At 41.9% G+C, this 21,601-nt stretch overlaps 1 protein-coding gene across 1 annotated transcript in view; it reads right to left on the reverse strand.

Annotated features, from left to right (window-relative positions):
* LOC143960638 (tetraspanin-15-like) overlaps positions 1–21,601 on the reverse strand; it is a 243,344-nt gene that overhangs the window by 153,536 nt on the left and 68,207 nt on the right. The window contains exon 2 of the mRNA XM_077469420.1: positions 17–202. Within this exon, the coding sequence (XP_077325546.1) occupies positions 17–202 (186 nt within the window). The remainder of the gene's footprint in view (positions 1–16; positions 203–21,601) is intronic.

Raw genomic sequence — 21,601 nt, forward strand, 5'->3', positions numbered from 1 at the left:
TGTCCCTGTAACTTACAGCTTTAAGAAGCGCCAAGTTGTCCCTTAAGGATCCGACCATTCCGATAAATGACACCACAAACATCAGGATGCCCAGAAGTAGGAGGATGATGGCCGGTGCCAGGAAGATCCCTTCCAAAGTCTGATGTTTTCTTCTCTCGCTCTCTGCATAGATGCCAATGCACAGGATCAGGAGACCTATCAGCTGGAAGAAAACAACCACATTAAATCACATACAGCCACAGCACACTTCTCAAATTTAGAAGTATATCCTGTAAACACATTCTTGCTTGTTGACCCGAGGATACTTTTTCTGATACAGAGAGGGCTTCCAATAGTAAACTGTTGAGCATAAATAAAATATATTATTGGCTGTGTTTGCAGCAAATTTTTTGTTTTTTTCTTTTTTATATATAAATATATATTTCATTTTTTTATATAATGTCTGCTTATCTTTCAGAAACTTTACAGTGCAACAGCTACTGCCATTTTAAAAGCAAGAATAGTAATTTATTATATTGTAAAGTACTGCGCTAACTGTTGGCGCCATATAAATCTTGAATAATAATAATAATAATTAGGGCTGTTACTGATTAAAATTTTCATGTTCGATAAATTTTTTTTTTTAAATCGATTAATCAACTAATTTTGATTAATTATAAAGGCACATACAGATCCAACTACTTTTAGAGGATCTCCTTGCATTGCAACTCTACATTAGTCAGTGATAAATGTGGTATACACTATATACAATCACCCAACACTAGTTAGTTTCTACAATCCATGACTTAACTTCACAGTTCACACAAATACATTTTAAATTCATACTGTAGCACTGACGTAAGTAATTTTTTTTTATTAAACTTTAAGAAAAAACGTAGAAAGTTAGTTTAACTTTAATTATAAAGCTTATCTAGTATATTGACTGTCAGTCAATTTATAGTAGGCATCACTTTAGCCAGTCACGCAGACATACCAGAGTGTTTACATTTTTTTTTTTTTTCACAACAATGTTAAAAATGGAGGTTATCAAATTTGCCTACACTTAGCTCACTGAATGATCCCAGTTAACCACATCCATATTTACCATCACTGTCCAGTGACGTCACAGACATCGACGTCACCAGAATCCTCCCCCCTTCCCTTCATTAGCAGATGGAGGCACTTGGGGAGGGGGGGGGGGGAGTCTGGTGAAGTCGATGTCTGAGGTCACCGGATCTCTGATGGAACTCCCTGAAGACCCGGAAGCCGGTGGAGAGGCGAGTACTGATCAAAAGAATTTTGATTGATCAAAAAAATTAATGGTTAATCAAGGAATTAATCTTTAATTTCCCCAGCCCTAATAATAATAATACAAATATCATCACTAAGATTAACATTCACAAGAAACAAAAATTTTTTTTTTTACAACATTGCAATATCAGCAACGACCAGCAGGTGGCAATACAGAATGTTGTCTGAATAGAAATCTGAATGATATTGTACACTTTTCAAATTGCCATTTCTGGGTTACATTTACTTAGCTGCTGCTACTTCCATTCACAAAGGCTGCAGTTTATCCCACAGATATCATGATTATTCAAAACTGCAGAATATTTAGATTTTTGATTGCAAACAAAAATGATTGCTAACAAAAATGTAGCACAGAAATTGTATAGAGAAAATATGCTCTATTGCTTTGTGCATACACCTACTCATACTCCTATCTTTACTAATGTGCACTTGATGGAAGAACAGTAGGAGATCTGTATTGTAGCAGAATTTCATTAAAAATAATAATTGTTTTACATAATTAGAATATTTGCTTTGAAGCACTAGGGTCCTTTTTGGTTTCAGAATAATTTTATATTAATTTTAAGTGTATTTTTTTTTAAAAACTCATGCTTTCATATTTATATAATCTCCTTATTCTTCATAAAAGCATTTAAGACCACCCATGACATTTGAGAGTACATCCATGACACTGGCATCCCAGAACTGGAAATGAGTGGATCGATTTGTACACAATTGATTTCACTGCCAAATTACCTATTTGGGTGATTCAATTTTAGCTATTGAATTTGCTACGGTGACGTGTTCTTTGAGTGGTGGTTTATTAAGAGTAGTATAGTTATGTTATAGTTAGTGTTCATTTGTGTTTTTCCTTCCCTTTAGCCCTGGTTCACACTGACTGTAGGAATGAAATGGTGCGAGTTCAGCTGAACTCGCACCATTTCACTCCCCCATGTCAGTCCCGATTTCAGCGGTGATTCCAGAGACATCTATGAGTGTTTCTTCACAGATGTCAATAGAAATCGCACCCCGAAAACGCAAAAAAGTAGTACAGAAATGACTTTTTGAAATCAGTGGGGCGGCGCACCGATTAGGATGGTGCCATTGCTGGCAATTGCCACTGATTTGACATCGCACCAATATGAACCAGGGCTTAGTGTATTTTTTCTGTACTATCATCATACATTTTCTATTTTAACTTTAAATTTTTCAGTTTTTTTTTTTTTTTTTATAAAAAGCAAAAGGTAATAAAGGCTAAGGAGGGGTCTTTTTGTCACAAAAAAACTGATCTAGGAAAGGAGCTTCTGCAACCCTCAGGAGCCACTTAAAGCTCATTGTGGGGTTAAACACCCTCCAATGCACTGGCCCAAAACAATTGCAAATTTTGGTGATATTCTGGGAAATATCACTCATTCCTACCCAGAGCATTATGGAGTTACCTAAAGAGAGAGTGCAGTAGAATCCGTTTGCCTTCTGACCCTCTCTGTTTGAAACTTCCTAGGGCCCAATCTGAACAGAGCAGGGAGGGAGAGATTTATCGGCGTATAACACGCACCCCAAGTTTAGGAGGGAATTTAAAAGAAAAAACTTTTAGGAGGGAAGTTTAAGGAAAAAAAACTTACATTTAAATGCCCATCAATGCAACCTTGTCAGTCATTTGCAGCCTTCCATTGCAGCCTTGTCTCCTTGCCATTTTAAAAATGGTGCCACCACGTGGCTTTCGGGTATTTTTTGCTGCACTTGGCCGTTCTCGGCTATTTTTGGCCGCACTAGGCCGTTCTCGGCGGCTTTCTGAAAGCCGACGAGAACCGCCGAATGTGGCCGAAAATAGCTGGGAAACGGCCGAAAATACCTTAAAGCCGCCGAGAGCGGCAGAAAAGGTTAGGAAGGGTGGGGGGGTCGTCGTATAACACGCACCCCCGATTTCCCCCTGATTTTAGGGGAAAAAAAGTGCGTGTTATACGCCGATAAATACGGTACATATCATTGCTCTAACTCATTCAGTTATGACTGTAAATTTGACATTGCCCGATTAAGATGTGTAATTAGGCTTTTTTTTTTTTTCAACAGAGCAGCTAAGAATGAACAGGTAACGTTTTGAAAAGGCGCCTACAGCTCCATTTTATTTTTTGGTCTTAAATAAGAAACCAAGAATCGCCTTAAACCCCCCTTAGGGGGCACAATCTACTTGGAATTAGGTGTTTCAGCTTCCACCACAACTTTAAGAGGCGTCCTACTGGTTGTTACGTTTAATAAAAGTCAGCAGCTACAAAAAGTATAGCTGCTGACTTTTAATAAACAGAACTCACCTGTGCCACAGTCCAGCGATGCGGCCGTCCAATGCCTCGCTCCTCTCCCCTGCCTCTCTGCGGCGCCGGCATTGTAAGCGTGGGCGCCCGGCTGTGACAGCTTGCAGCTTCACAGTGCTCTGTTAGTGGCTAAGCAATCTTCTGGGACCTGTGACGTGTCCCAGAAGATTGCAGAGAGGGAGGGGCCGTCTAGGGAGAGAAGAGGAGCCGCCCAAGCAGCCAGACTGCACTTGTATAAACACGGGCATGCATACGAACGTACACCCTGGACGTAGGCAGCCAATGCAATAGGGCTTTGTACAATAAACCCAAAGCATAAACAAACATTTGCTTGTCCAAGCCACTAACCAAACTGGCCAGATCCTGACCAACAAGCCCCCTAAAGGGGAGGAAGTCCATCAAGCTCACATTTATAAAAGCCTGTGAACATCTGAGACAAATATTGAGGTTTGGCTACTAGGTAAAATGCAGACTTTATCCCACCCAAAGCTCTACAACATTTCTGAGTTGCATGACCTAAAACAGGACATACTAAGATTTTAAAAACGACAAATTTGTATTATATATATATATATATATATTAGGGGTGCACCGAATGGGTTTTTTGGTGCCGAAACCGATACCGAAAATGAAAAATACACTAGGCCAAAAACCGAAACCGATACCGAAACAGCACCGATACCGAAAATGACTGTTTTTAAAAAATATTTTCATACAGCAGATGGTCAGAGACTGGGGACATATTACAGGAGATGGTCAGAGACTGCAGGCATGGTACAGGAGCTGGTCAGAGACTGCAGGCATGGTACAGGAGCTGGTCAGAGACTGCAGGCATGGTAACGGAGATGGTCAGACTGCAGACATGGTACAGGAGATGGTCAGAGACTGCAGACATGATACAGGAGCTGGTCAGAGACTGGGGATATGGTACAGGAGCTGGTCAGAGACTGCAGGCATGGTACAGGAGATGGTCAGAGACTGCAGACATGATACAGGAGCTGGTCAGAGACTGCAGGCATGGTACAGGAGATGGTCAGAGACTGCAGGCATGGTACAGGAGATGGTCAGAGACTGCAGGCATGGTACAGGAGATCAAAGCAGCCTCACCAGTTCCCCCTCAGATGTAGCCTGCCTGCTAAAAATACATGCACAGTGTTTTCCATGTATTCCAATGGCTTTAGTTCACACCATGCAGTCAGTTTCCGGTGTGGAAACTGACTGCATGGTGTGAACTAGAGCCATTGGAATACATGGAAAACACTGTGCATGCATTTTGTGCAAAAAAAAAAAGTGAGTACAGCCTTTGTCCTGTGACCTGGTTTATATAGCATGGCTTCATTCACACTAGTGGCCAGAGGTAGATAGTCTCAGAGGCAAACAAATGACTTTTGGATGCAGCAGCACTGTGGGCACAAAAAACTTGATTTAGCTGCGGACAAAACTCTGCAATGCTTGCCCTGGGCACACTCTTTCCCCCTTATGCAGTGTCTAAATGCAGCCTCACCCATGCCCGGATCTGTGCGGTGATCTCCGTGTGTCACGGAGCTGTGCATTGAATTTCCCGGGCGGCTGCAGTAACAATGTCCCGCCTCCTGTAATCACGTCACGCTGATTCAATGTCTCGCCATTGGATCAGTGTACCGTCTGTCACAGGAAGCGGGACATTGTTACTGCAGCCGCCCGGGCAATTCAATGCACAGCTCCGTGACACACGGAGATCACCGCACTGTCGGGCGGGAGGAAAGGAGGAGGGAGGACGGAGGACGGAGGACTGGGGACGAGCCAGGAAAACACCCGTGCAATAGGCGGCACCAGGGGGCGGAGCCCCGCACAGGCCCCGCACAGGCCCCGCACAGGCCCCGCACAGGCCCCGCCCCCATGTTCGGCCCCATTATCGGCAAGATTTTCCTTTCGGCATTTTGCCGAAAACACCATTTTCGGCCGATATGTTTCGGCGGCCGAAATTTCAGTGCATCCCCAATATATATTATATCACACTGTACATGTAGAGGATTCCAATTGCCCATTATGCCCATAGAGGTCTTTTGGAGGCTTCCCCTTGTAAAGGACTCATTTGCAGAGGCCTTAAAAAACCTAAGAGGAAGAGTTTCTGTGCCTATACACCTTCTACATAAGAGACATTTGAAATGAAGGCAAGTTCCTGCTTCAAAGCTTGAAAAACAGCTACTTTCTCCTTTCTATACACACCCCTCTGTGGTTTAAACAGAATAAATTACAGCTGTTCTGTGGTTAGCCCTTTCCTTGCAATAAAATGTGTGATACTTCCTTCTTTATACAACTTCCCCTTACTTAACATCGCTCAAATTACTCAGAAAAGACAAAATAAGAAGAATCACAATGTGCCCATTACCTTGCTTTATAGTAAAGAAATCTCATGTAAAACTGGCAAGACATCAACCCTAAGACCCCTTTCACAACAGGGCGTTTTGCAGGCGCTATAGCGTTAGAAATAGCGCCTGCAATCCGCCCTAAAGAAGCTGCACCATTGTGTGTAGTGTGAAAGCCCCGAGGGCTTTCACACTGGAGCAGTGCGCTGGCAGGACGTCAGAAAAAAGTCCTGCCAGCAGCTTCTTTGGAGCGGTGTGTTTACCGCTCCTCCACCGCTGCTCCCCATTGAAATCAATGGGGCAGCGCTGTAATACCGCCGGCAAAACGCCGCTATTGCGGTGTATTGCTGGCGGTTTTAACCCTTTCTCAGCCGCTAGCGGGGGTAAAAGCGCCCCGCTAGCGGCCGAAATGCGCCGTAAATCCAGCGGTAAAACCGTTTTACCGTCGACACAATGGGTGGTGTGGTGTGAAAGGGGTCTAAAAGACTCTCCGCTATCCTGACTCTAGTTCCCAGACTCAATAATATGATAGCTGGGATTGGCAGTTGATTTAAAGCTCATCCATGTCTTTATGGACCTTGCTTTGTGCACTGGTTCAAATCATTTGGTGGAGGGGGGATTGTGGTGTAGGGTTGTTCTTCAGGGGTTGGGCTTGGCCCCTTAGTTCCAGTAAAGGGAACTCTTTAAGGCATCAGCATACCAAGACATTTTGGACAATTTCATGATCTCAACTTCGTGGGAACAGTTTAGGGACGGCCCCTTCCTGTTCAAACATAACTGCGCACCAGTGCACAAAGCAAGGTCCTTAAAGACATGGATGAGCGAGTTTGGGGTGGAGGAACTTGACTGGCCTGCACAGAGTCCTTACCTCAACCTGATAGAGCAGAGCCTGTTAGCCAGGCCTTCTCATCCAACATCAGTGCCTGACCTTACAAATAAGCTTCTGGAAGAATGGGCAAACATTCTCATAGACACACTCCTAAACCATGAGGACAGTCTACCCAGAAAAGTTGAAGCTGTTAGCTGCAAAGGGTGGGCCAACTCAATATTGAACCCTACAGACTAAGACGAGGATGCCATTAAAAGTTCATGTGCGTGTAAAGGCAGGTGTCTCAATACTTTTGACAATATAGTGAATATTATAGTCACCTAAGCGGATGTAGCCTTGGTCCGATGCTGCATTTGCCTCCCTCATATTAACCCTCTTCCACTTAGGGTTAATATGAGTCACTGGACCAATCACAGGCACTCGTCAAAACGCGCTGACTGTGCTTGACCTTCCTGCCCCCCCACCCCCCATTCAGAGAAGCCATACTGTTTTGGAGGGGGGGGGGGGGGGGGGTGTGATAGCATGGCTTATATGAATATAGGAGGGGGGTAGAAAGGACAGGCATTGATGGCACATCTGACGAGTACCTGACAGGTCCAGCACCTGCAGTACCAGAAGATTACAGCTGAATGGGGGTTATTGGGGAGTGGGGGGGGGGGGGGCAGAGGATTCTGAATTTCAATGAAGAGAGCAGCCACTTGCTCAAGGGGCACATCTCATTCAGTGTACGTACGGTTAGCTTTAATGAACAATGCATCACACACCATTACTTTTTAACTAGTTTCTTCCCACTTGCTCGCTCTACTTGATGGACTGTAGCAGGCAAAGATGAGGCACGATATATGTGTTGATAGAACTTTCATTAAATATCTTATTATAATAATAAACTAGCACTCATTTAAATTCTAGTTTAAAGAAATTTTCACATATTTTGAATCCTACTTTCCTTACAAAAAGTCAAATTTCTGTACCTATACTGCAGTAGAGCTGCACGATTCTGGTTAAAATGAGAATCACGATTTTTTTTTTGGTTCGAATCAAGTTTACGATTCTCACGATGTAACATCTTCTTTCACATTGGACAAAAAAAAAAAAAATGGTCTAACTTTACGGTTTCGGTTTTTTTGTAATGCATTAAAGTGTATTTTTTTTTTTTTATTACATTTGAAAAACCCCCTCGCAAATACGGTGCGACATAAAATATTGCAACAATCACCATTTTTTATTCTTTAACCACTTAAGGAACGAGCCTCTTTTTGAGAGTTAAAAAAGTTAAAAAAAAATTACTTAGAACCCCCAAACATTATACATTTTTTTATAACATCCTAGAGAATAAAATGGCGGTCATTGCAATACTTTCTGTCACACCGTATTTGCGCAGCGGTCTTACAAGCGCACTTTTTCTGGAAAAAATTTACTTTTTTGAATTAAAAAAGAAAACAGTAAAGTTAGCCCAATTAGTTTTTATATTGTGAAAGATAATGTTACATTAAAGTAAATTGATACCCAACATGTCACGCTTCAAAATTGCACCGTGGAATGGCGACAAACTTTTACCCTTAAAAATCTCCATAGGCGATGTTTAAAAAATTCTACAGGTTGCATGTTTTAAGTTACAGAGAAGGTCTAGGGCTAGAATTATTGCTCTCGCTCTACCGATCGCGGCAATGCCTCACATGTGTGGTTTGAACACGTTTTCATATGCTACTCACATATGCATTCGCTTCTGCACGCAAGCTCGGCGGGACGGGGTGCATTTAAAATAATTTTTTTTCTTATTTATTTCACCTTTTCATTTTTACACTGTTTTAAGAAAAAAAATGTGTCACTTTTATTCCTATTACAAGGAATGTAAACATCCCTGTAAACATCCCTTGTAATATAAAAAAAGCACGACAGGACCTCTTAAATATGGGATCTGGGGGTCAAAAAAAACCTCAGATCTCATATTTACACTAAAATGCACTACTTCTGCACATGAGCTCGGCGGGATGGGGCACATTTAAAAAAAAAAAAAAAATGTTTTTCCTCATTTATTTTACCCTTTATTTAAAAAAAAAAAAAAGAAATCGTGTCACTTTTATTCCTATTACAAGGCATGTAAACATCCCTTTTAATAAAAAAAAAAAAAAAAAAAAAATGACAGGACCTCTTAAATATGAGATCTGGGGTAAAAAAACATAACAAACAAAAAAAACACTCAGATCTCATATTTACACTAAAATGCAATAAAAAAAAAAAAAGAAAAAAAAAAAAAGGCCCATTTAAGAGCTATGGGCAGAAGTGACGTTTTGACGTCGCTTCCGCCCTGCAATGTTATGGAGATGGGTGGGGGCTATCTTCCACTCACTCCTCTCAATACCTAGCAAGGGTGAAGATCCAAATCGCCTTCGCATCGGAGCGTGGCGGGAGGAGGGTCCCCTCTTCCACCGCCACTAAAAGTTATCTCACGGCGAATTCACCTCAGAGACCACCTTCATCAGAAAGCGAACTGCCGGCCAATGAAGAGGATACCAGGGTTATGGCAGCTAGATATTCCTCTTCAAACTTCGGACGTATATTGGCGGGTGGCAGTCGGGAAGTGGCTAGGGTGTCTGCTAAAAAAAAAAAAAAATATATCATGTTTGGGTGTTCCAAGTAGTTTTCTAGCAGAAAATAATGACTTTTACTTGTAAGCAACAAATGTCAGAAAAGGTTTGATCATTAAATGGTTAAACTTCTCTCATTTACACACTGGAGTTCTTTCCTTTGATAAAAGAATAAAAGAGATAGTTTGTTTCTACTTATTAGTGTGTTGTGATAAAACTTGACAGGCTGCCTGGATTTTTTTTTTTCCAGCTGTGAGAACTCTCTGCACTTGTTAGAAAGAATCCTGACATGCTGTTTTAAAGATCGGGAAGGGAAAAAGATCACGATTTAGATTTTTAACGATTAATCATGCAGTTCTATACTGCAGCAGACAACAGAGGGAGCAGGAGAAATTACAGTAGAGAAAAGGTTTTAAGAACACAGGAAAGCAGCCATACAACGCACAATGGACAATAATTACAGACAATCTTGTGTGTGCATAATGCAGGAATGTGTAGCCAGGAAGTGTTAGTGTACACAATGACTAAATATTAACAGTGCCAGATCACTGAAGACATCCATTGTGATCACAAGGAAACTACCTTTGATTTGAAGTGGTTTGTACAAATAGAATATAAATGTATTGACTTTTTGCAGGTGGGGTTTTCCAGTTTAAATGAAGTGGAGAATCCCCTTTGCGGATACAATAGTCTAGTTGTGGCACATGGTGTCTAACCTGCAAATTCAGTACCAGAAATCCTTCTCAACTAAGAAATAATCATAATCCGTACAGGTAAAAGGAACTTTGTCACAAAGTAAGGTCCATCTCATTAGCCTCTGAAGAAAGTACCGAACACCAGTTCCGGACCTGCATGCTCATCCTTGAATTTCACTATGTGGCCACTATGTATGTGGGGAATGGAAGTTTCAACCAGAAACATTGTAGTTTGTGACATAATTCTTTGTTATTGCAATTAGTGATCACTGTGGGAGAATAGACCAGTGTTTCTCAACTCCAGTCCTCAAGGCGCCCCAGCAGGTCATGTTTTCAGGATTTCCCTCAGATGAAATGGCTATGGTAATTACTAATGTCGGCCATACACAGTTCGAATTTCGAAAGAATTTTATTTCGAAAATCGTATATCTAAGAATTTTCGTATGAATTTTGCACCATTAGTGGGCTTCAGCAACAGCCGATTTTCGTGCGGAAATAAAATTTGAGGAATCGGACATGTTGGAAATTTTTAGAAAAACTAACGATTTTCTAATCAATGATGGGAGAATCATGTGAGAAATGTAATAAAAAAAGAAAATGTACGGAGATAAAAGAAAATTTACGTAGAGAAAAGAAGATTCCCGGCCAAGAAAATTATTTTCTGTAGCAACATGAGGTGAAATTGAAGGCTTGGTCGGCCGAATTTCGAAAATCAATGGTGGCATCATCGGATCACAAAAAAATTTATTTTTTCTGATTTTGAAAAGAAAATTTGTTCGGAATTTGACCGTGTATGGCCTGCATAAGGCAGTGAAACTGATCAAATCACCTGTGCAAAATAATGGTAAGCCTGAAAACAGGACCTGTTGGGGCAGCTTGAGAACTGGAGTTGAGAAACACTGGAATAGGGTGATCTTGGGCTTAGCTTAGCTTCAAACCTCTGAACTAGGGTTGCCACCTGACCCCTTTAAACCCGAACACATATTAATTGCACAGGTTCACAGGTATAAACGTCACTGGTCCCAAAATTTCAGAGGTGATTAAATAGCATCAAAAGAAAGCTCTCTATTTGTGGGAAAAAAAGGATGTCAATTTTGTTTGGGTGTAACATCGCATGACCGCGCAATTGTCAGTTAAATCGATGCAGTGCTGCATCGCAAAAAATGCTCTGGTCAAGAAGGGGTTAAATCCTTCCGGGGCTGAAGTGGTTAAAGGGGGCTTCCAGATCCCGATAAGCCCCCTGCCTGCAGACCCCAACTACCACCGGTCAAGTTGTGGGGAAGAGGCCTTTGTCCCCATCAACATGCAGGCAGCCCCCCCTTATGTTGAGGGCATGGGACCTGGTATGGTTCAGGAGGGGGCGCTCGCCCTTCCCCTCTCTTTCCTGACCTGCATGATAAGGGTCTGGTATGGATTTTTGGAGGGATCTCTAGATTTGGGGGGGGGGGGGGCATGATGTTTTTTCACTATTTTTTTTTTGCCTGCAATTCTCTTTGTCAGCTGATGACTCATTGGTTGTTAAGGATGCTGTGGCCACCTCCCTGGCTTACTCCTTAGCAACCAGTTACATACAATGTAAAAAAAAAAATGCAGAATGCATGAAAACTGCATGTAAAAACGCATCAAAAAGGAGGGTTTAAAAATTCAAAATGAATTGCAAATCATACAATGCAAAGTTTTGGAACCACCTGAGGTCAAGCTGACATTTACTATCTGCCAGCTGTAGTGCCACCCACCAGTTTCTAATGCACCCTGCACCTTGGCGCTCACCGATTTGGTGTGTGGTGGAGATATGATGACGATTATGATTTTTCAATAAAAATCAGACAGGTGGTCTAACACTTCCATACCCTTTCCAAAACTAAAAGAAAATGGCTGGAGCTTCACTCTAACCCTGTACATGAAAAAAACAATTCAAGCCGTCATAAAAAAGTGAATGTCCAAGCAAAATTAGCTTTAGATAGGGTATCAAAGTGTTATAACCCCTATGAAGAGTGGTTAGTACTTCTTTTGGATTTTATCTGCTATCCAAGGCTGTGTTAGGGTGTACTATGTTGTGGCAACACGTTACATGCGTTGTTGCGACAGACTGCTCATTATTATGAATGGCACCCCAACATACCTGTTTTTTGGTCGTGCATTGCAGTGCAGCACAACTCAACAATGGCATAACACACATTGATAGTGTTAATGCCCCCTCGTGGTGCCAATAATTTTACTATACTGGAAGTATTTGTATTCCATCTGTGTATTATTATAGGATATTTGCCTGGAGTGCCACGAAAAAACTATGAAAGCAGAAATTTTTATTTTATGAAATACAAAAATGAAAAAAACAAACAAAAAAAAAAACATATATTTCCATCTCATCCCATGGCGATTTCATGCGCTCTTTCCCTCCAGAGCTTATCCAGAATTGTCAGTCCTGTCACATCCTCCTTACAAACGCCCGAGGCAAATGCATTGAAGTGCTTCACTATTGAAAGCTTTCCATATAATGCAAAGTCCTTGCTGTTCACTAAAACCAGGCAATATCACTAAAAACAATCATTTTTTTGCCAAATACAATTATTTTTACGTTTACTTGGGACACGAATAATTGTGATCCAATGCAAAGGGATTGATGTGCTAAAGGCAAATAGACTGGGCACTTTGCAAGTGTAGTTGCTCTCTGCAGGTGAAGTTTCTACAGAGCTTAAAGTGGCCCTCCACCCTGAAGTGGAAATTCCGCTCATCTGATCCCTCCCCCCCTCCGGTGCCACAATCGGCACCTTTCAGGGGGGAGGGGGGTGCAGATACCTGGATAATCCAGGTATGTGCACCCACTTCTGGGACAAGCTTGCCGCAGATGCCCCCCCCCCGTTGTGTTCTGGGAAACACACAGTTCCCAGGACACAGCGGGGACCAGTAGAGACGCACAGTGCGACTCACGCATGCGCAGTAGGGAACCGGGCAGTGAAGCCGCAATGCTTCACTTCCCGATTCCCTGACAGAGGATGGCGGCGGGGGCAGCAGAGAGACGAACGATCGCTCGTCATCTGCCGCCGACATCGCTGGACCCTGGGACAGGTAAGTGTCAATTTATTAAAAGTCAGCAGCTGCAATATTTGTAGCTGCTGGCTTTTAATATTTTTTTTTAAAGGTGCAGCTCCTCTTTAATGAGGTAAAGCTTCATTTTGCAAAGAATACCCAATCACATGCAAGGAAAAAAAAAAAAAAAAACAGCATTTTTGCTTGCACGTGATTGAATGATGGAAGTCAGCAGAACTTCACCTTCTCTACCAAGCTCTAGTAGAGCAATTGCACTTGCAGAGTGCACAATCTATTTGTCTTTAGTAAATCAACCCTAATGAGTCAGTATAACAGGGAACACACATTAATATGCACAGTATAATATTACACAGAAAGGTAATAACAGCTTTCTCAGCATAATGCTTACTGGTCAGTGTCGGTCTAGATTAGCTATTCTCAACTAGGGTTCCTGCAGAGGTTGCTAGGAGTTCCTCGATTATGGCTAACTAACCTCCCTTTTACTATCAAACTGCTGCTATAGTCTGCCCTGATAATGCCATACATCAGGAAAGACTTTAGTAGCATTGTACCTTGCAAAGTGGCAGTGGAGTGCCGAACACTAGATCACTCTCTCTCTGCTCCTGCATTCAACAAAAAGTGACAGCACGACTGCCATGTGGAAGGATCTCTGCCCAGCAGGGGTAAGTTACCCCCTAGCCTGCAACTACTCTGACATGATGTCATTTTTAGGCCAGAGGTTGGTTAACACAAGTATGAGCGCAGCAGATAAGGATAGCATCCGCTTTGTACAGACAAATGGTTAACTCCTTGGGGGAGTGAGGGGATCAATTAACATTCCCACTAGCCAGAAATGCATGGGGTTCATTAACACTTCCATTGGCCACTGTTGCACTAATGGCCAGCGGCAGTGTTTATTAACCCCTTGCATTACTGGCTAGTTTGAATGTTGATTAACCCCCTCACTCTCCTAAGGGGTTAACCATTTGTCTGTACAAAGCTCCATTAGTGACCAGTGGCAGCGTTTATTAACCCCTTCATACTGTTAATTCAAACTGCCAATTGATTCTGTTAATTCTGATTTCCAATAAGGAGGGATGCTTTAAATAACACCGCTACTGATCATCAATGTAGGAAGATTAAGGGGTTACCAATGAAGGGGGTTTACATAGCATAACACCACTAACCAGCAATGTATACATTAGCATTGTGTAAACTGGCACCAGTGCTGGGGCTGCTTATTGTGATTACTGAAACCAATGTTGGGGGTTATTGCGCAAAACTGGCACCAATTTGGGGATTATTGCTGCGTCAACTGGCACCAATACTAGGAATTATTACTGCGTAATCTGGCACCAGTGCTGGGGGTTATTATTGTGTATACTGGCACCAATGCTGGGGGTTATTACTGTGCAAACTGGTATCAATGCTGGCGGTTATTGTGTAAACTGTCAATAATATAGGGGGTTATTACTGTGGAAATTGGCACCAATAATGTCAAGGGTTATTATTGCGGAAACTGTCACCAATGATGGGGGTTGCTATAGTGGAACCTGGAACCAGTGCAGGTTTTTTTTTTTGCAGCAACGGACAAAATGCAGAGGGTCATTACTGTATTGACATCAATGCTAGGGGAAACTTATGCTCTTTAGTGTGCCTTGTGGTAAAAAAAATAAAAATAAATACAGCAGGACATGATAATTTACAGTATGCTATCCATTTGCACAAATAGAACAGGATTAAAAAAATGGTGGGAGCACTGAAACTACTAAAATAAATACTGTTAAAGTGTGTGAGTTAATTAATTGTAAGTTGATTATAATGTTTTAAATGTGTTCTTGTCTTGAAAAGCTACTGACTATTTATTTTTCAATAAACAGGAGGGTCCTTTGGTTGGGGCCGCAGTTTGTGTTTTTTGCAGTGGGCACCGGGTGACCTTGTACCAGCACTATCCCCAATGCATATCCAAACAGGCTGCAGGAGCAGGGACTCATTCAGTTGCCTGAACCCAGATGAGGCAGCCAGGAACCCAATGGAGTTCGATAAAGAAAATGGTGGTGCTGTTGCAACCCCTGTTAAAACCTGAGCAGTGGATTCCCGCAGGACAACCCTTGATAGCAGGTAGGAAGGAGGAAAAAAAATAAAAACACAACCTCTTTAAGGTGAGATAGCAGGTAAATCAGGGATGGTATAACCTACTTAGCATTGCATCCCACCCCACTAAGTGACAGCAATAGCGGTCATTGTTTGCTACTGTAGGAGTCGTAGAATTTGTAAAAATCAATTAAAGTACATCTATAACATTACAATGTCCACAGTGGAGTTGATTTACTAAAACTGGAGAGTGCAAAATCTGGTGCAGCTCTGCATAGAAACCAATCAGCTTCCAGGTTGATTTGTCAAAGCTTAATTGAACAAGCTGACGTTAGAAGCTGATTGGCTACCATGTACAGCTGCACCAGATTTTGCACTCTCCAGATTTAGTAAATCAACCCCTATGTCTCCAGAACAGGAATGAAGGCAAATCTTTTTAACAGGACACAGAAAATAAATAACCGTTTCCACCTTTTCTGCTTTATCCAAATTGAAAAAAAAAAAATAGTTCTGGTTATAGACACACAGGCCTAAATTACCGGGAGGGAGTCCATGTACGTCCTCCCATGCATGTGCTGACTGTGTGCTCCCTGCTAGGTGTGCAAGTCCATAAGACTTGGCTGATCACAGATCGGAGTAAGGGGCCAATCCCGACCCTTTACCACGTGATCAACTGTCAGTCAATGACCGCTGATCACGTGGTGTAAACAGAAGCGAGTAAATCGCCTTTTTTTCCCCATCACGCTGACAACGTGGGGAGAAAAAAAAGCCGATTACCAGCTTGTGTAAACGGGACATCGGTCCTGCACATGGACACCATTGCTGCTAAGCAGTGCCCAGCAGTGCCACCTAACAGTATATATCAGTACTGCTAAGCAGTGCCCACCAGTGCCCCCCATCAATGTCAATCAGTGCTGCCAATTAGGGCCTCGTCATCAATGCCACCTATCAGTGCTGCCTATTAGTGTCACCTACCATTGCCACGTATTAGTGCCCACCAGTGCCGCCACCCACCTATTAGTGTCCACCAGTGCCATCTATCAGTGCAGCCTCATGAGTGCCTACTGATCAGTGCCCACCAGTGCCATATCATCACTGCCCATCACTGCAGCCTCATCAGTGCACATTAGTGAAGGAGAAAGATTACTTTTGTTTAGCAAAAAATAAAAACCGTACTAGTGATTAAATACCCCCAAAAGAAAGCTCTATTTGTGTGAAAAAAATATAAAAATGTCATATGGGTACAGTGTAGCATGACTGCGCAATTGTAATTTGTCATTCAAAGAGTGACAGCGCTGAAAGCTGAAAATTGGCCTGGACAGGAGGGGGGTTTAAGTGCCCAGTAAGCAAGTGGTTAAACAAATTAATAAGTGCGGCTTGGATCTACCAGTAGGTCTTCTGACAGACTGGAACCAATATACAATCAATTCATATTACCTATTATAGAGGAAACCCAATTAAAATTCTAGGTCTGCTGTATATATTCTAATGATTCACACTGTATGAATAAAAGTTTCAATAAATGCCTCGGTGGCTTGTTAAATATTGGCATAATGGTTCAAAGCATTAAAGAGCGTATTTCATGTAAAAAAAAGCCATTCATAAAAGAGTAATTGAACAAGCGGTTTCAGTGAGTTTCGCGATGCAGATCGCAGTGCACCTCAACTATAATTTCCAATTTCAGATCAGGTCAAAGTGGAACAATAGGGGGAAGGTAGGAGTACAGCCCATCGGGTTAGATACTTTACACTAGTGGGAATTAAAGAGAATTTAGTTTTCCTTATTGTAAATTTTTTTACAATTTAATATTTTGGTTCTTGGGTTTGAATTCATCTTTCTTTGTATTGTCTTGGTTCCATACTTATTTGCGCCACGCAGTAATCCTTTCTCTTCCAGTTTCCATAGCTACACATTGGGGAACTTCACTTAAACTGGTTACAAACCTCAGACAAGAAATATGAACAAAGCATATCCCTTTTTAGTGTTTACTGTCTCAATTAAAAGCACTAGGTGTCATTTCTGTCTGCTGCTTGGTTCCTCTGAACCATCATGAATCGTTTCTGACAAGTTTTCCTGACACCAGGAGAAAAATGGTAACAGGGGAGGGAGCTCCAGCAGATTGACAGCCTCAGCTCTGTTCCTGTGTGCTGTGTGGAGGGGGTGTGTCTCTCTTCCTTCCAATCAGCTCTCAGACCTCTCCTTACAGAGCTCTGCAGAGTGTAACTTCAGCTCTCCGACCCCCCCATTTTTTTATATTGCCTTAAAAATCCCAACCAAATTTGATTAATTTTATCCTCCGAACCCCCCCCCCCCCCCATCGCCTTTTTATCCCCTGAACTCTCAGCCGAGCTTATAAATTCAAGACTTTGAATAGATGAAGAGAAGAGAAGACTGCAGATAGACAGATACAACTTATGTAGGAGGACACTGATGGGGGACACCTGATATAAAGGGGCACTGATGGAAACACTTGATGTAAGGGGACATTACGATGGGGACACCTGATGTATATAGGCACTGTGATAGAGGAACCTGATGTATGGGGGCACTGTGATGGGGACACTTGATGCAGGCTTGTAAGAGCATTACTTTGCCCAGGTGCCCATGATGCTATTGAGATGGCACTGAGTAGAAAGAAGACTTTGACTTTTAAATAAGTAACAGAGAACATTCAAGTTACCCATCAAGACCACCATTGGTATGACAGCAGTTTGGAATTTTGATTGGTATATTTAATACTTTATAGCAATTCATGTACTGGAGGAAGTTGGCAGCATTATGAGGTAAAAGTCTGTGCTAATACTTTATTAGATGGTGCTAGACTACTTTCAATTGAAAGCAGACAAAATTGCTTAATAAATCAACATTTTATGTGTATACACCCTAGAAAGCATGCCCTGGCAGCTCTAGGAGGTGAAATAGATTGTAATTAGAACTTAAAGTAGTACTTCACCTGAAAAGGGAAGTTCCACTCCTCCTCCTCCCCCTAGTTTTGACAGGTACCTGCTCCCACTTCCGCTTGGATCACCTGGGCCATTCGAGTAGAAGTTCTCCTCCTCCCGTCCACAGCCTTTTGGGACATAGCACAGATTCCAGAAGACTGCAGGACCATTTACAAAGTGCAGAACACCTCGCATACACAGTGAAGCTGCAAGGAGTCACAGCCAGCTACCCACAGTTGGGATGCCGGGGACCGAAGACTGGAGAAAAAAACGTCTCTAATGTGGACAGCGCTAGATCCTTGGACAGGCGAGTGTATGTTTAATAAAGTCAGCAGCTACAGTTTTCTGTAGCTGCTGACTTTTTATTTTCATACATATGACTGAAGCTCCTCTTTTGCCCACTATTTGCCCACCAGCCTGTCGTTGTTATATGGTAGCAGGTTGGCTCCCCTGTGCAAAATGCTGTAGGTGTACGGGGGCTGCATTAAGGGTAATAGGGGGCATGCACGCACCCGTGTGGCAAAGGAGCCGATGTACGCGCCCGCTTTTGCACCTGACAGAGACAGAATGGAGATCTGTCAATGTAAACAGACAGATCTCCATTTTGTCAGGGGAGTAGAGAGTGATCGTCTGTTCCTAGTAATTAGGAACAGCGATTGGTCTCCTCCCTCAGTCCCATCCCCCCACACTGTGGGAACACATTTAACCCCTTGATCGCCCCTTAATGTTAACCCTTTCCCTGTCAGTGACATTTATACAGTAATATCAGAGGCTATTTTTAGCTCTGATTGCTGTATAAATGTCAATGGTCCCAAAAAAGTGTTGATCTGTCCACCGCAATGTCACAGTCCCGCAAAAAAAAAAAAAAAAAAAAAAATCGCAGATCGCCACCATTACTAGTAAAAAATAAAAAATAAATTATAAAAATGCCATAATTCTATCCCCTATTTTGTAGATGTGATAACTTTTATGCAAACCAATCAATATACGCTTATTGCGATTTTGTTTTACAAAAAACAGTTAGAAGAATATATATCAGCCTAAAGTCTATAGCAAAAAGTAAAAAATATTGTTTTTTTTTTTCAAAATTGACGCTCTTTTTTTTTATAGCGCAAAAAATAAAAACCACAGGAGTTGAACAAGTACCACCAAAAGAAAGCACAATTTGTGGGAAAAAAAGAACATGAATTTTGTTTGGGTACTGCTCTCCCATGCATACATACACACAGGCCAATTTAGACAGCAGTTAATTAACCTACCAGCACCATCATTGGAGGAAACAGGGGTACCTAGAACTCCCACATGGGGAGAACCTGCAAGCTTCGTAAAGATAGTGTCTTGGTTGGGATTTAACAGGAGACACCGCTGCTGCAAGGCAGAAGTGCTAACACTAAGTCACTGTACTGCCCATTGGTTGTTGCATGTCTACAATGAAACTGTGCACTTCATGAAGTGGGAAATTATAACAATATTTAACATGCAACAGTCCAATTTAAAGCCATACACTATGGATATTTTTCTTTTTTGGCGGTAATTCAAGACCTCTAACAGTTGTATAGTCTACTATGGCTTTATTTATGAACAAACATGCGAAAAGATAATTATATGTATCTCACGTGAAATCTATTATTCAGAGTGATTATTAGTCCACGCATTGCACCAAATTCAGCAATAAAGATTTCCTCTTCCTTAATTACACCTTAAAAGCCTCTGAAAGAGTAATTATTGAGGTGACACCAGCATATATGGTCACCAAGCAGTGCCATTAATACATTTTCCTATAGCTCACACAGATATGTGCCACTATGCACAGAAAGCTGTATTTAACAAGATTGCTCATGACCTCCGTGTGGACCTTTTCGTTAATGTGCTTCTAAGCAAATTTGTTGTAATATTAACATAGTCAATGGTACATCAGCCCTCATTTCAGAGGAAATGAGCTGCTTCTTGTCACACTTATATTAAAGGATGAATCTGTCACCTAAAGAGATTTCAAAAGCACTAGCCAGCCGTCAAATTACCCCTTCTCCAAGATCAAAGCATCTCCCATTCTGCTATGCCCACACAAAAGTCACCCCTCTTTTTTTGGTTTACGTCATTAAAAAAAATTAGGCTCCATTTCTACCTTCCTTGCCTCTCTCGTCGAGTTAATATTTTTAATATATTTCATCATAGCGATACCCACTGGGTATCCTCGTACTCCTGCCGGAGTCAGGGAACTATGTAGAAAATAGCAGAAACAGATTATAGCCAGGTTGCTGGTCACTTTTGAAGACCTAATCTAGGCATGCATTTAAATCAAACTTACGTTCTGCCAATGCAAGTGATACGGGTTTCTTTAATAATGACCACCAACTACACATACTCCCCTCTCTACTCCCAATCGGTTTTGCTACTAGGAGCCAAAAATAAAAAAAATCCTTTATATATACAGGTATGGAGAACTAGACAAAGGAAGTTTTGCTCCCTTTCTTCTCATATGAACAGTGCCTGTGTTTTGTGATTGGCCCAGTGCTGTCACATGGGGGCATGGTTTGACCATTCTTTGACTAGTATGACTTGGGCAAGATGTCCTATCCTCATTCCCATGACCTATACAAATCAAGCTTCTTCCAGGGGCCAAAATACCATTCAGATGAATATTCCCTTTGACAGAACTTGAACTTGCAACACTAAAAGAATATATTGATTACAGCCTGAGGAAGGGTCTTATCCATCCCTCCACATCCCCAGCTGGAGCAGGGATTTACTTTGTCGAGATGAAGGATTATTTCCTTTGTCCTTTTGTGGACTACTGTGATCTGAACAAAATGCTCAAGAACCGTTATCATCTACCCTTGGTGCCAGAGCTGTTTCAAAGACTATCCACCTTCTGGGATGACGCTGTAAGTAAAGGATGGACTGTTAAGGCATGATGGTAACATTTTTGTACATGAAAACCTGCGAGTCGCTGCTTTTGGTCTCTGCCATGACCATGCCTTGCAGGACATTTTGGAATTTACAAAACTCCTGCAGCGTACCTTTTGGTGGCCCTGCCTAAAGGAAGATTGTAAAAGGATGTTGAGACCTGCCCTACGTGTATCAGAAATAATAGCAGGCATAAGTCTTGGGGTCTGCTGAAACCTCTGCCGATTCCGCATAGACCTTGGAAAATTATTTAGATAGACTTCATTGTTGAACTCCCTCCATCCGAAGGCCACACTGCTATCTTTGTGGTCGTTTATCAAAAATGGAGCATTTCATACCCATGAAGGGTACACCATTAGCTTTGGAGACAGTACAAATTTTTATAAAAGAAATAGTTTGATTGCATGGACTTCCCATTAATATTGTTTCAGATCGTGGGGTTCAGTTTTGGATAGCTTTGTACAAAACCCTGAAGATCGAGCTGTCCTTCTCAGCATACCACCGGCAGACCAATGGTCAAATTGAGAGGACCAATCAGACGTTGGAACAGCATTTGCGCTTCTTCTCTTCCTTTTCGCAGGAGGATTTGG

This window comes from Lithobates pipiens, unplaced genomic scaffold, assembly GCF_037356315.1.
Source record: "Lithobates pipiens isolate NorthernLeopardFrog02 unplaced genomic scaffold, aLitPip1_a1.2 Scaffold_8, whole genome shotgun sequence".
Taxonomy (NCBI): domain Eukaryota; kingdom Metazoa; phylum Chordata; class Amphibia; order Anura; family Ranidae; genus Lithobates; species Lithobates pipiens.